Raw genomic sequence first — 16,168 nt, 5'->3', positions numbered from 1 at the left:
CTGTGTTGGCATTAAGTCATGATAATCTTACACCCAAAGGTTACAGTAATATATTTTTGTAGCTTCTATTACAGCGGTGATTTGGTTTATTCTAAGCTAATTACCTTTTCATAATGTCACATCTTTTATTTTCACCACCCTTGTACATCACAAAGGTGATCATGCTGGGACTCTGTGAGCTGAATACCAACAAGCCTGTAATGTCATGAGGCAACGAATGGAAATTAATTTCCAGCCTTGAATACTAAAAAGGTAACATTTAAAGCTCCATTAATACACTTTTTTTTTTTAAATCAACAATGATTGAAATAGGTATGTATAATGTAAAAGTGGTCACTTGTAGTGATGAACCCACCAAGTCTGCAACGCTGTGGAGGTTTTTGGCCTCTTTTTAACTCATTGTTTTGGCTTTACGGCACTGATAAACGGACTCTACACTACCCGCCCCAGCACCAAATGGCAGGAAGACAAACGATTAGCGTATTGCAGGTTTAAAGACAACATGCAGATGAAAGGCACAGAAGAACAAAGACGTCAGACAGGCACTGCTTAAATTGCTCATGCATCATTTTCAAACAACCAGAAAATAATACATTTCCAGTGCTTGCATGGGGGAAAACGCAGCTCTGGAGAACTGTACTGGCAGAAAACCAGTAGTCCCGAATAGTCCTTCACCAAGACTGAGAGGAAAACATCTGACACCTTTTCATTTATTTAACAATGCCACAAGCTATAATGTCAAATATTAAAAGTTGATTGCACACATTTGATACAGCCTCAACAAAAACACTGAAAGCTTCACGGGGGTAGAATGAAGGGCTTTTGCTTGAGACTGTACTGTATTGTAAAGTGTTATTTTTCCCCACACCCAAATATCAACTTATACTTCTCCTTCCCCAACAACTCCCAACTTTTTTTTTGTCTTTGTGACAGTTATCTGAATCAAAGCCTGCGAGTGTCTAGTCCCTTTTTTTAAAACCAGTCGTACATATAATATACACACTCCTACACCGGCTTCCACTCTCTGAGAGCAGCCGGTGAATGTTAATTATGTCGGGATCTATGAGTATCTTGCCCTTGAGGGCTTTTGTGCAATGTGCAGGAGTTATTTTACAATGTCATTTCAATAAGATGCTATTATCTTTTATTCCTTGCCAATCACTGTTGGTTATATCTACTAACAGTGTCCCCTCCCTGCAAGAGTCTTTGCCTTGCACTTTTTAACCAAAAAAGTTTGTATCTTTTTCAAGTCTCTTGCTGTGCATTCAAACTCCAGTCTTCTACTTGCTGGCCACTGAGCAGCTCCTCTTGACTGTTTTGACATGAAGTGCTCTGTTCAATAACGACACTCAGCTGTTGAATGCAGACAAAATATTATTCATTCACTTTCCCAAATCATATTTTATTTGACACTCCAGGCATTTACTCTGGCATGAAGCCTTAAGGCAACAGTCATCTTCTGCCTACTCTGGAGGCAAATCACTATCGACTGGCCTCCGATGCCTCTGAGGAGTATAAATATACACGGGAAAAGTTGTACGTACATTTTTCCCAGAGGCAAAACTGAAGCTTGGATGCTCAAACTTGCCTCAAGATGCCAATCAAACAGCCTCTCCTGTAACGCCAAGAGAAAGCTGTAAGACCTTAGTTGATCCATGACTGGAGGGATTCTGTGGTATCGGTGTTCGACTTGCTGAGAAACACCACGCCTTCAACAGACTCTTACTCTGGATTTGTGCACTTTGACCTTGATCTGGACCACCGACAGGTGACGAGGAGGTCGACAGTGCCCTGTAGCAGCACCATGAGCTAACAGTGACACGGTTTTGGGCGGAGAGAACAGAGGTATTAGACGTGGGGGCTGGACTGGAGGAATGGACGGTGATGTGTCCTTGCGGTTTAGCAGCCAGCGCCCCGGTTCTCAGGCAGCGACCACGGAGAACATTGTGGAAGGCTTTCTTGAACTCCTGGCTGAAGCAGGGGTAGATAATGGGGTTAATGCAGCTGTTGAGGTAACCCAGCCAGAAGGTTATCTTAAAGATGGTTTCAGAAGGCTTACAGGAAGGGAAGATGGATCCTGGAGAACACGTACAAAACAGACAAATCAAAATATGAATGGAAACAGACACTAATACACCACTTGAACTAGAAAGCACTTAGGGAGACAATACCTCCATGACGGCTGAACAATCCTCTAAATTAATAATACAAATCATGGTGATTAAAGATTTAATCGTCTTTTTCAGTTCATTTTATGCCACTATTATAGTATAAGCCTAACGCCGCATTTTCTCAAGTAAAGCCTGGCTTCAAATACAGGCCGGGGGGGGAAAAACAAGGGTGGATAAACTCCTGGTGCCTCTTTTATAATGTGCATGCCAACTAACCGTAATGTACATTTCCATCACTTTAATTTGATAAATTCAAACAATATATTCTTGCTATTTTCCACACTTTGTTGTTCCAGATTATTTCAGTATATTTCACTGCCACTGCAGGTGTTGAGCTTGGTAAACATTGTACTGTGCTGCAGTGAAAGGAGGCGCTTCAGCACAACACAGGCTTTCCATCTGAATTGCTCAGGAAAAATACGAAATAAAAAATTCAGTAGTTGTGCAAATCCTTGAATCTCAGACTATCATTGCCTCAGAGCTTGAATGAGCACTGCACGGTGAGCCGTGAAGGTCTGTCTCAATTGAAATGCATAACTATTCTACGATGACTGGCTGCCATGGGAGGCTACAGGGTGACTGAGGATGCCTCCTAGCATTACAGTCCATTAAGCCTCATGCTTGTTATCTATAATAGCTTTCATAGGAGGGAGCAATAGTTTGGTTCATTCCATTTCATCTCACACAAGAAGCCCATTCTGCTCCAATGTGGTGTTTTATTTGGTCTATTTGGTTGCTTGTAATTGAATTTCTTGATGTCCCCTCTGAGAAACTCGAGCAGTAGAGTCGAGGCACAGCGTGGAAGGCCCTGCCTGATGTTATGTTCATAGAGCAAAACATATCATCAAGCAACATTATAAACATAATTCAGGCCTCAGCAGCTTTTGCATTACAATAGGTGTAGCTACAGTGCTAAACCACAGGAAGGGTAGCTGTTAGATTGAAATCACATACTAACACACTATTACACACGTTCCAACTGCTGAAATGTTAGCGATATACGAGTATGCAATTTTGAACACAGCCTCAGTCTATACATTCAGCCATGGTAGCAGCATGACTCTATGGATGGCAACGTTGGTCTGTTGGTCGGACGGACAGTTGGTCAGTTCACCACTTTGGTCCAGACTGACATATCTCAACAGCTATTGAATGGATTTCCATGGATGGAGAATGTCTTGCACAGACATTCATGATCCCCTGAGGATGAATCCTACTGATTTTTGTGATCCCCTATCTTTTTTTCTCTAGCGCCACCGTGAGGTTGACATTTTTGGATAGCTATGAAATTTGTTACAGATATTCATGGTGTCCAGAGGATGAAATTCTAATTACTTTGGTGATCCTCTGACCTTCCCTGTACAACCACCAGCAACTGGATGGATAGGCACAAAAAAGCTGTACAGACATTCCTGGTTCCGAGATGATGAATCCTAATGACTTTGATCCCTTGAGCTTCTGAGTGAAATGTCTCTACAACTATTAAATGGATAGCCATAAAATGAAAAAAGTAAAAAGCAAGTTGTAATAAGTTTGGTGATCCTTTCACATCTAGAGCTATCGTCGGGTCAAAACTGCAATTTTTCAAATTCTTTGGTTTATGACCAAAAATACATTCCCATCAGTCTCAGCTGCTCTTTGTGTTTAGTGCTAATTAGCAAATGTTAGCATACTAGCATGCTAAAGTATGATGGTGAACATGGTATAATTACCTGCTAAACATTAGCATGTTAGCATTGCCATTCTGAGAATGTTAGCATGCTGACATTAGCATTTAGCTCAACGCACCACTGTGCCCAAGTGCAGCCTCACAGAGCAGCAAGGCTGTAGACCTGTTTTACTCTTGTGTTTACCAATATTACAAATGTAAATTAGGGCTGCATGGAAACCCCAAAATATTAAATTTACAATGACATAACAGTGCAAAGCAGAAAACGGTCACATTTTAGAGGCTTTCTGCCAAAAATATAATTGATAAATAGGCCTTTTTCACAGCTGACATTTTGACATGTCATAGTAGGAAAAGCCCATTGATGATGGTTAATAGTGTGACTATTATATTACTATGTGACTGCGAGCCATCACGCACAATACCAGGACCCTGAAACTGAAGTAGGTAAATGGAATTCAGCCATCATTCATTTTATTACACCTGTGCTTTTCCTACTGTGACATGTCAAAATGTCTTCTGTGAAATTGGCTATTGGCTAAATGTTTCAGCACGAATGTAAAGAAACTTTTCACAGCATTAGAAAAATGATAACATAACCCTGAAAGTCTACTCCTGACCCTGTTAATAGTAATCTGACAAAAAATTCCCCATTCAAGGTCCTCTATCTTTTACTGGAGCTTTAAACACAAAAGTCCTATAATTCATATGGATGAAATCACGAGTGCTAAGCTTGCATTTAAACAGATCTGTCTCCATGACAATTGAGCAAGCTCCATCCGCTGATGAAGGCAGCTCAAAGCACTGGAAAAAGCTGTGTACCTTGAGTTGGTATTGTTTTGTCAAACTGTAATAACTTAATTTGAGTTATTGTGTAGTGTTAATCCCTGTATTAAAATGCCTGTTAATCAATTTAAGACAGGCAACAGCTCCTTGTTTTTTGTACAGCGACCCTTTTCTTTACATTTGAATTACACATTGAGCCTTTAATATTACCGGTTATGAATGTATACACTGGCAAATGAAAGAGAAAAAGATAGCACATATTATTTGTCCAGATGTGTTTCATCCACGTCTCCTCCATCCTGTATAATATATTGTTTCCTTGGTCAATAAGATTACAGTTTGTGAAACCGTACACACATTTAAACAATCTCACCATCTGTGACCTGGGAGGTAACTGCTGACAGACTATAACCCTTAAATATACACCGTTTCACACTGATAATCGCTTATCTCAGTCAAGCCATAAGAGTTATTTCAGAAGCAATTAAGATTTTAGATTGGGCTTCACAATGGTTGCTTTCTGTCCTCTCTTACATCTATGATAACACCACTGTTGGCACCTTCTTGACAAAATGTAGGTATAATTCATTCAAGATAAAGTTGAGAATATGTGGCTTAGTGGACCTTTACCTTTTCTTGAGCTCCTGATATTAACTGAAGCTCGTATCTACAGTGATGTTTGACTACAACTGCAGAATAATAAACGTTTTCAGAATAACGCAGGCCTCTCTAAGAAAAAGTATCAAAGAAATAATTAATGCCCTCATTATGACATCAATTAATTTCTGAATCATTAAAATCCCATTTTAGATTCAGAGAATACATCATTCCCTCAAACGTTGTACAGCAGATCAATCATTTTAAGGTTCCCTTTTTGTCATTTCCCCTCCGGTTTCGCCCCATTTTGTGCCTCTCGCTGTCTCATTATCATTGCAATCATTGTAAACAAGTGTTTTTCTGAAAGATAAATCCGTGGAAACCTGTCAAAAACACTTACTGCTGTTTTGAAAGTATTTCCAGAATCCTAAAAGACTCTTATGTCCATCTAGATGAATAGATATTATAGCCACTGCACCGTATAAAAATATTCTTAAGCTGTGACATAACTACTTGAAGAATTAGTATGACGCATTAACCAAATCAAGATGTTGTATTAGCTACATTAGCCACTACATTTCAGAGGGAAATATTGCGCTTATTACTCCATTTATCTGACAACTGTTGCTACTAGTTACTTTTCATATTAAGATTTTATATAAAACAATATGGATGAGTTTATCAAATCCAACACGATTAAACCAGTATTTCCCAACCTTTTTGTTTTGTGACCTTTTTATATGAAATCAAAGTGTGGTTGCGTCTCTTGTCTAAAATCAGTGTATAGTTGTATATCCTTGTCATGTTTCAGATGTCTGGAAGGAGTCAGGCCTGGAGATATCTGAGGATGATTGTAATATTTGGTAAGGTCAGGCTGGGACTACACAAGATCCTGGTGAGAACATAATGCTATATTTTCTGGGGCTCTCAGGGACAGGATGAATGTTGGAGGCTGGAGATTGCCATGGTAATAAGGACATTTTTTTGGAATAGAAGTTGATTGCTCTTTTGTCACATCATACCTCAGCATAATCCCAGACAAATTTATGGCCCAGGATGAATAGCTTTAAGTACTTTTGGTTGCGAACAAGAAAGCCATCACACGAAAGTGGCTGCAGGCAAATCCACCATCAAAGGACAACTGGATTGCAATTGTCAACAAAACCCACTGTATGGAGAAATTGACCTTTTCCTTAAAACTACGATCTGAAGAAATGAAAATGTGGACTATATGCTCTAGGGGATGTAATCTACTGTCGGTGTAATTGGAAAAACCCTGTTCGGCCCATACCAACCCTTGTTTTTTACCTGAAAACTCCAAAATAAAGTAAAAGTAAAACAAAAACTAGGTCCACCTTGAGCAGCTACAACAGTAAAATAAAGGAGAGTGAATATTGGACTTATAATGTCAACGTTGTCTTCACAACTTGTCAGCCATTGGTTTGTGGACTACCGCTTTGAAGTCTCGAGTTTGGCATTTTGACCGTCACCATCTTGTTTTTTTGGAACCAGAAGTGACCATATTTGGACAGGAACGTAGAACTGGGGATCTGAGAACCCGAAGACAATATGCACGACCACCTATACCGACAACCTGACTGCACTGCTGCGTGAAGTCGCTGCTAACAAGCGTTACCTTCTAACTGTACTTCTTGATGAACAGCCGACTCCTAGAGTGTCTTTTAGTGCAACCAAACGCCGCTATCCTGATTGACAACTTGTCAATCACAAGGTAGCCCCGCCCAAAAGCATACACTGCTTTAATGTCTATTTTATTCTAAATGGGACTGTAATTTACAAAATGAACAACATACTGTATTGAAGAAGAGTGATTGAGACCATAAACTCATCAGGAAAATGTTTACTGAGGTAATAAATCAAGTGAGAAGTGGGGTCATTTTCTCATAGACTTCTATATAATCAAACTTCTTTTTGCAACCAGTGGAGTTGCCCCCTGCTGGCCATTAGAAATAATGCAGATTAAGGGCACTTGCTTGATGCAGTTCAGGAAACAAGTTTTTATTGTCCTGCAGACAGAATATTTCTTATCCAGAGGGACAGAGGAGTCTTTGAGGATAATACATCGGGTAATACATTCAAAACTGCAGTAAGTGGTGTTAAACGACATTCTGGGTTTTCTGAAACATCGCCAGGGGTTTATCTGTCAGAGAAACAGACCCTTACTTACCCTGACTTGACATCAATGGGCACCAGCTGGGGTTATGTCAAGTTAAAAGCAGAAGAAGTTCGGTACCTACCGATGGGTAAAACCAGGAAAAAAGGGAGCCAGCACAGAATGAAGCACCCGACAACAATGCCAAGAGTCTTGGCTGCCTTCTCTTCTCTTGAGAACCTCAGAAGCCTCGGCAGGGAAAAAGTGGTGCGTTTACGCATCGTGGTCCTCCCTTCATCCTCCTGCTCCCCCGTCGGAGCAGCATTCCCTCTGTGTATCCTCAGCATCACCCCCTCTGTCTCAACCCCATCTCCCTTACTGCCCTTCCTGAGGGTTTTTGTCTCTCTCTTTGCCACAGTGTACACTCGGCAGTACATGGCCAGGATGATGGCCAGAGGAATATAGAAAGACCCTAGTGCTGAGAACAAAGCGTAGCCGGGCTCCTCAGTAATTCGGCACACTGTCTCATCTTCTGGTTCGGGCTCCTTCCAGCCAAACAGGGGGCCCACAGATATAGCTGCAGAGAGTCCCCAAAGAGCAGCCACTGCGGTCAGGCCTCGCCTCCCCGTAGCTATGGCCGGGTAACGCAGAGGGTAGCTGACAGCCAGGTAGCGGTCGATAGAGATCACACACAGGCTGAGGATGGAGGCGGTGCAGCAGAGGACATCCAGGGCGGCCCAGACGCTGCAGAAGGACCGACCAAACACCCACCTGCCGAGAGCTTCCGAGGTGGCGGAGAAGGGCAGGACGGCGGAGCTGAGCAGCAGGTCCGCCGCTGCCAGGTTGGCGATGAAGTAGTGCGTCACAGAGCGCCAGTGGTTGTGGAACAACACTGACAGGATGACCAGGATGTTGCCAAGGACCCCGAACACTACAAACACCACCAGCACCATCCCCAAAACCACCACCTTGGCTATATCCACCTCTGGGTAGGCGGAGGAGCTGCAGTTGGGGCAGCGATCTGCTGTGGAGAAAACACTTGAGTTCTCAGCAGGAACCATTGCAATTTGTTGGGCGTATTGAGCTCTTGCAGATGCCACACTCATGCCACATCTGTTCCTCAATTACTGCAGCTTCAGCCCTCCTCCTGATGCAGAATATTAAAGCTTTTCCTGCTGCATAAACTGCTCGTCCAGTTCATTTGTAGATGCGGCAGCTCTTGCCAACGCTCCACCGATCACGTGGCCTTGGCCAGGGTTCCTTGGCAGAATGTCATATTTAGTAAGAGAAACACTGCCACAGTTTGTCATACTTAGTCCAGAGCAGCTTAATCGAAATGACAAATATTCATGTTTTTAAGTGGCGGTCTGATAGATTTGGGATATCATGTTCAACCATGCTGAAAGGCTTTATCGCAGGAAACCTGTTGAAACAAAAAGAGAAAGTATATTTAACAACACATTCATAATCAAAGGCTTTTATAAATTCCCCAAACAGGCCAGACCTCTTAAGTGCTGTTCTTTCTACCGCAGCGTAGGAACAAATCAAAACGTATAAAATAGAACACATTAAAGGTAAATTGCTAAAAGACAAATCATCCCACAGCACCCAGTCATGATTAAAGGGTAAAAATATCACTCAATAGTCTCTTTTCAGAGCTCACAGTCTGTTTGCAAATTATTCTCCCTTCATTACAGCTGCATTAGAGAAAAGAGGGGTTATGCTTGAGTGAACTAAGTGGCATTCACAATTTCCTTTTCATCCAAAAAACATCACAGCCCACTTGTCTTTTTGCTTCTGCAAGCACATAACTGACAACCATAAAATATCCAATTTGTTGCCAAACTTTTATCCAACTGGGCAGATCGATTGAAGGAAATTATTTTTTATAGAGACTGTGAGGAGGCAATAGAGCTCCTGAGCAGTAGGGGTGGTGAGGATTGTAATAGAAAAGAAAAAAAACCCCCAAAACAAGATATAATCAAAAACAACAGGGGTAAAGACAAGGACACCACAGCAGCAATAATAATCCTTGGGGCAAAAAGAAAACCATCTGTGGCATTATGAGAGAACCAGCCAGCCATGCAGGGAATACAAAGATAAATGAAAGCAGAGATAATTCTTTTTTTTTTTTTTAAGAGCAGACATTTATCCGGAGCCTGTGACGGCTTCCTTGATGGTCTTGCGTCTGCAAGCTGGGCTCTAACTCAGCCGCCAGATGACAGGCCAGGAATTGAACCTTGAGGAGGGCACTATATTACCGTGGCGAGGACTTCGGCCGCTGATAGTCCTACTCAGTACCACTCTCTGTGTACGTGTTGGAGATCCGGGATGTCACTGAGTGAGATAAACGGCGGCGAGAAGAAAAAAAAAGAAAAAAAGAATGAAAAAGCTGCCGCGATAAAGCCTTCAGAGAGCAGAGTCACGCTTGTCACATGTTCGTGCAGGATCAAAGGCTTTCGCTCACTGCACAGCCCACCACGAGGCGGAACGAAATTCACCCAAATAAACACTTGATGCTGGGATCAGTAGCCGGAGGGGAGGGGAATTGAAATGAAACAGGCGGTGAATGGATATGTCGGATTGTTTCAGAAGAATAGCCAACCGCAGTGATATTTGGAATACATCTTCGGTTGTAATGGGATTTCTCAGTGCGGTGAAGTGGCTGCGCAAAGAGATTTAGCCGCATCGAGAAAGTTTATCTCCTCAGCCGACCTGTGTTTCAGGACTACTGCTACTGGGTAAAGTGTAGGTAAAGCAACATAATACAGTGAAATGCAAGCCGTCAGGCAGTATTCCTAAGCAGCGGCGCCAGAATGAGTTTTGAAGTGAAGGGGCCTGTTGTTTTTATACAGTTACAATATGGTTAGAAATACATTCCCAGATACAGATGATCAAAATGCATGGCCTACTAAAGTAGTCTTTATATCCACTATGCCTACTAACATACACAAACGCAGCACCGCAGCAGAGCGAGGTTTAGTCCCCTCTAGGCTTATTTTGTGTGCACCTCTCTAGAGAAAGCCATTTAACTAACTTTGTCCAAGCCATTAGTCAGGTCTTTGTAGATGTACAAGCAACACAATTGTTAATCTGTAATTGTAGATCGGATGCAGGTCTATGACTGTAATACCTGGCTTAAACGTTACCACATCATTGCCATAACACCTGAAAGTGTGTGTGTGTGTGTGTGTGTGTGTGTGGGGGGCAAAAACGTCTCATCGTCTCCCCTGTAAGTTCTGCAGCACTGTGCTGTATGTCTCAAGGCAGCGCAATCTGTATGTAATGACAAAAGTCTTTCCTGAAGTTAAATAAACAGAGCAGCACGTCCTGCAGCTGCTTGGTTGAAACATTGCATTTTATCCGCATGTGCTGTGTTGGCGCCTGAGGCTGAAAACACAGCTCACTCTCCAAAGTAAACACTCCTCTGCTATGTTGCTCCGCTTCATGTTTCATTCATGCAAGTATTAGCATGGAAAGGGGGCAGGGTGATAGCAGCGCTGTGACAAAATGATGAAGCGGTGTAAGATGTGTTAAATGACCTTTTCGGCCTGCTCCTTTATTGACTTCCCTCCCACCCTTTTTCAGCCGCATCCTGTGAGGTTTTTGGCGTTATATATTCATCATTTTGCAAAACCTCTGAGAACGTGTGATGGGCTTTAAATACATGTTTACTCAATTGAGTTGAAAATAAAATAATAGATAATGATAATCATCAGTAGTTGCATCCCTAAGGTTTTCTTTTAGCTGACCAGCAGCTCACCCCAAACAGTGAGGCTGCATACATCTCCTGCTCTCTGCAGACAACATTTGATTAAAAGCTATCAGCGAACATGATTACACTCCAATTTACATCTGAAATCCAAAAGGTGTACTGCTCATCTCATGGCATTAGTGGATCTCATGGAAAGATGGCGCTTTGCCCTTGAAGAAAACCTTCCCGTTAGCCTCCTAACGTCTGAGTGGCCATTACAGGATTGAAAGTCAGCCAATTGAATCTATGATTGGAATCATAATTAGGATTTTGTTTTAGGAGACGGAATATTAGCAGGCATATTAAACGGCTTAATGTAGCCTGACTGTGGGCATATTCAATCAAAACAGGAGAAGTTCATAGGCATAGGACAACATTATTATCAGAAGGGTAGTGTGCGCGATGTTAACACGAGCCTTCCTGACATCATTTCGTCTGTGCAGCAGATCAGGAGGTCCCGTTTCTCACCATTCTTTCTATCGCTCTGTAACATATGGAAACTTGTCTGCATTGTGTTACACAAATTCCCACACATTCACTTATCATGTAGGTTGTAAAGCAAGAAAAGATTTAAGCTCGAGCACTCTGTCTGAACTGCTCATCTGACACACATCTGATTTACTACTGTCTCATGTGCACACGGGCTGCGTCTAACAATTCTTTCCTGTCTTGATTCATCTATTGGTTACTTGGGAAATGGATCAATTAATCGTTTGAATAGCGGATTGGAGAATAGTGAAAAAAGGCAACCAAAAGTTCCTACAGCCCATGTTCATATGGAAGTAGACATCTTGCTAAAAAAATGTATTTATGATGATGATGGTATAAAACAAAGAATAGCGGCAAACCCTCACATTTGAGGAGCTGGAACCAGAAAAGGTTGTTGTTTCCCCCCACGACACCACAACTGGACTTTGCCTCTGGTCACACACATGAATCTCCTCAACATGGTCTGTGCTGCCGGCATTGCAGACCACTGAAGAGTTCATTTTTTTTTTTTTTTTTTTTTTTTTACAAACCGTGTAATATAACACTTTCTGTCAGGTCTCTGGAGCAGTGCACTATCGTGATGAATTACTGCACATTTGAGGTCCATTTCTAAAAAGCTGTGCTCTCCGGAGGGAAACAGTCATTGCCTGAAGTTCATAATTCAAAACCTCCCTGACATTAATCATTATGTTTTATCAACCTTGAACACAAGCTACACACTGCCCTTCAGAGAGGACAGCTAAGGGTTTTGTTTTGTGCTTTTTTACTTCTTCTCAGAAGGTCTAAGGATAGAGGGTGTCGAATGCTGTACAGACTGTTAAAGCCCCTTGAGGCAAATTTGTGATTTGTGATATTAAATAAAGTGTTTATTCCCAGATGGTAGATGTATCCCAGAGGATGACGACGCTTAATTGTCCAAAGCTTCAAACTATGAGCCTTTGCAGTCTTCATCCTTTTCTCTATATTCATAAAATATTCATATTTGCATTCCCAGTCTGAGTCTTCAGATTAAGGTGGCCTACCTGTTGAGGGGAAATGCCCTGAATATAAATCTAAATGAGGCTGCAAAGGGAAACAGCCTGTTGTTTTTGTTCATTATAGATATGAAGCGTTGCTCTTTACTCTTATCATGTTTCAATACTTTTACAAATATACAGGAATAAACAAACACTGAACATTAGGCTGCATGAATAAGCACAACCAAATTGATGAAAAAGCAATTTTCACAGGGTGCTCATCAGTGGCCTATTTAAAAAACAAAAAAACAAAACCACTCACCACGTTCTCCACCTGATTAAAAATAATCAAAAACGGTCATAATGATCAATTATGGAAATCAAGAAGTCACTCAGCCTGTGTGAAGCAGCTCGAGCTGTGGGATGATGAGGAAAGGGGGAAAAAACCAGAAGAGTCTTACCTTCTTCAGACATCTCACTGCACCGAGTGGTTTTTTTTGTTTTGTTTTGTTTTTTTTAAATAAAGGGAAACATTTCATTTTCGCTGAAAGCAGTCACGCGCTACTGTGTCCGCCGCAGACGGCACGCGGAGCTCCCCTCCGTCCCGCCGTCCTCCTCGTGCCTCCTCTGGTGAGGAAGGAAGTCACAGCGGACCACCCGACCTGATCCTCCGAGGCCCCGCCCCCTGCCCGCGCCGGCTCCTACCTTTTAATTAGCGGGTGTTCACGCGCCCCCCGCTCATTCATGTAGTGTGTGTGTGTGTGTGTGTGTGCGTGTGACCCTGCACGAGCCAACTGACAGGGCACATTAATAATCATCAATAACTAAAGCGACCTTGATGTGTGTGTTTAGATGTTTATTACAAGTAACATGGAGGGGAGTCAGGTAACACTTTACAATACAATTATTAAATTATTAAACTATTAAAGTCCAATCAAAACTTCCATAAAGTGATGGTCAGGTAATCATGAAGGACTACTTTGTAACTACCACTTTACTTGATAAACAGATTAACTAATTATGAAGTAATTAACTAGTTCAGAGCTAATCAGGAATGGCTTATGAAGAAAGTGGTAGTACTTAGGAACTAATCATTACCTAATGATTCATTAATATAATATCACTTTTCTGTTGTCTAAAACTCATCATTATCTACTATACAGTCCTCAATTCAGAGTAATTCAGGAACTACTCATTAATGATTCATTAATTATCAGGTCCTTCCTGATTCGTTCCGCTCTCTGTTGCTTAGTAACTACTCACATTGCGTGTACTATATTGTGTATCACAGGATAAGAAATTTACATTTTTTGTATTGCCAGCAAAACTTGATACTACTAACAGTGTCTGTGCAGCCAAAGCCTGATATACAGTATACTCTTCCTCTGTGCCATAGAGCTCCATTGTTGTTCATGATATATTGAAAAGACAACAGTGAGCCGTACTGTTGCACTGGGTGCCATCTTCCTTCATTACCATGAACACACACACTAGTTTACTTTGAGTTGATGACATACACACACCGTCCTGCCACTGTAAATACTCACTAGATCACCAAATGTGTATCAATCCGCAGCTGAAAATAGTCCCCGACAAATAGACTACTTTCTCCTGGTGGCTGGCCGGTGATAAGGGTGTAAGAATTGTGGTATTATCAGTAAACTAAAAGTACGTGGACACCTGAACCTGAACCACCCAGCTGTCCCCAAACTGTTGCCACAAAGTTGGAAGCACACTGTTTGCAGGACTTTTAGTCAGTCAGAAGATGAAGGATATGTGCTGCTCCAAGGGCTGAAGGGAGTGGCTCCCAGTGGTGCCTGTCTTCACTTTGCAGAGGGACACCAAATGAACTGAGGCAGAGGGTTGGGAGGGGTCCAGTACATCACTAACACGCCAAGAATGACAAATAGGCCATTCATTTCTTCTCTGAGTTTATTGTTTCAGGTTGAGTTATTTATGGCTTCTGCATGCGACAGCTCCGCGACCTGACCACAGGTGTCTCAGATGCCGCTGAGGGCCCTGGCAGCAGTGCTCACTTTGTGTTTTTTTTTTCCCCCAGATCTGTCTCGAATGCCAGGGTGATGCATTCATCTTCAAACGACAGAGTTGTCTCATAAGTCTGCTGCCGCCGGGTGTATTGATCTAGCGTATGGATCTTTCTAGTCTATGAGTTTATATTGCAACTTTCAGTGATCATTTGGGGCTGTCTTTATATTGTCCTTAGATTGGCCTCCTTCTTCTTCCTGTCTGAGTATAAAAAAGTGTTTTGTTGTTTAGGATCTGTGGAATTTACATTGTTTATAAAAAGGAAATGGCATAAAATATTTTGCATTGTCTTTGATCAAATTAACAACAGAGAGGTCGGTTTGCCAGGTGAGGCAGACAAAACAAAAGTATTTTGAAAACTATAGTTGTATTATATAGTTGTATATTTGTAAATATTTTGTCTACCCTCATTAATATAAGGGGAAACACCTGTCAACCGGTTCATGAAGTTGACTTTTCTTTTAACCAGTTGCTCAGGCAGACTGGCTTGTTGACATTTTCAGATGACAGAGCTGAAACGTGGCCTGCCAAAGAAAACTCACATGGCCCTGCTGAGGCAGGTGTAGCCAAGTACCTTTGTGCAATATGGGCCAGCTTACCATGGGCACCTGTATGTGCCGACCACCATTGTAGTGAACATAGATTTGTCTATGGACAGTGCCAGTGACTCTGACCCCATCAGCAGGAGGGCCATCTTCTTCTTTTGTGGCTCTGGTCCCATTTGCGCTTCCCTCTCTGCTCTGGGCAGGCACCCGAGGTCCTTGAATCTGGGATCTAGAGCTGTTGCTACCTTTAGCCATGACAGGCTTGTGTTCTCCCTCCATCTGCTGAGGTCCTCTGAGAATGCATCCTCGATGCGCACTTTATAGGTAGGATCAACATCTGAGACCTCCAGATGAGAGAGAGTACACGTTTCATTCAGATAACGCACATTTAGGGGACAGGCCTGAAATGATGGCTTCAGTAGTGTTTCCAGCTTTGCCAGCCAGTCATATTCAGCTGAGGTTAGAATGTCTAAGTTGTGCTTCTGCTGTGCCAGCATTGCCTTTCGAGGGTCTTTGTTGAGTGGAATTTTACACATGGGTACATCCTGGACGAGTGACTCCTCTTCTTGCCAATGAGAAGCTTGCTGAACTTTCACATCTGCTGCGTTTGCGGGGCTGTGTTTGAAATGCCCGACTATTTTACAGCACTTGGCTAAAGCACCGTCACGGAGAGCTTCAGCAAAATGCCTCTCCTCTGTTTTCACCACACCTAAAGCAAGAGCAGTCGCCATTTATCATTCGGTGTGCTGTTACACCGAGGCATTTGTGGTTGTTCACTGATGTCCAGTCAATAAATGGAGCTTTCGTTGCCCTTTCACTGCCATACAATTCATGAATTGTGGTGACAATAGTTCCCCTCAAAGGTGGCCTGTATGATCTGTCGTCTGAGGCGGAAATGGGATGGATACACAAGAATGAACGCTGTGCTGAATTCTGATGACTAATGACTAATGAATGGTGTATAAAGAAACTGAAAGCGATCTCATGTAATGCCCTGATAAAGGCAGGGTGGCTGAAATAGCTGTAGCCATAAATCCTGGCC

At 42.3% G+C, this 16,168-nt stretch overlaps 2 protein-coding genes across 2 annotated transcripts; both read right to left on the bottom strand.

Annotated features, from left to right (window-relative positions):
• Positions 1 to 1,601: 1,601 nt before the first annotated feature.
• adra1ab (adrenoceptor alpha 1Ab) lies at positions 1,602 to 8,397 on the bottom strand. Its single transcript, XM_070924690.1, has 2 exons — positions 7,482 to 8,397; positions 1,602 to 2,077 (listed from the first exon to the last, which is right to left on the bottom strand). Exons 1-2 carry the CDS (start codon positions 8,395 to 8,397, stop codon positions 1,602 to 1,604), a joined length of 1,392 nt encoding a protein of 463 aa, XP_070780791.1.
• Positions 8,398 to 15,022: 6,625 nt separating this feature from the next.
• LOC139301667 (uncharacterized) lies at positions 15,023 to 15,857 on the bottom strand. The gene is made up of 3 exons (XM_070925109.1): positions 15,627 to 15,857; positions 15,273 to 15,470; positions 15,023 to 15,229 (listed from the first exon to the last, which is right to left on the bottom strand). Exons 1-3 carry the CDS (start codon positions 15,855 to 15,857, stop codon positions 15,023 to 15,025), a joined length of 636 nt encoding a protein of 211 aa, XP_070781210.1.
• Between the last annotated feature and the right edge of the window lie 311 nt (positions 15,858 to 16,168).

Source organism: Enoplosus armatus, chromosome 18, assembly GCF_043641665.1.
Source record: "Enoplosus armatus isolate fEnoArm2 chromosome 18, fEnoArm2.hap1, whole genome shotgun sequence".
NCBI classification, from domain to species: domain Eukaryota; kingdom Metazoa; phylum Chordata; class Actinopteri; order Centrarchiformes; family Enoplosidae; genus Enoplosus; species Enoplosus armatus.
Note: the sequence above shows the minus strand (reverse complement) of the source record. Positions and strands in the feature narration are given on the sequence as shown.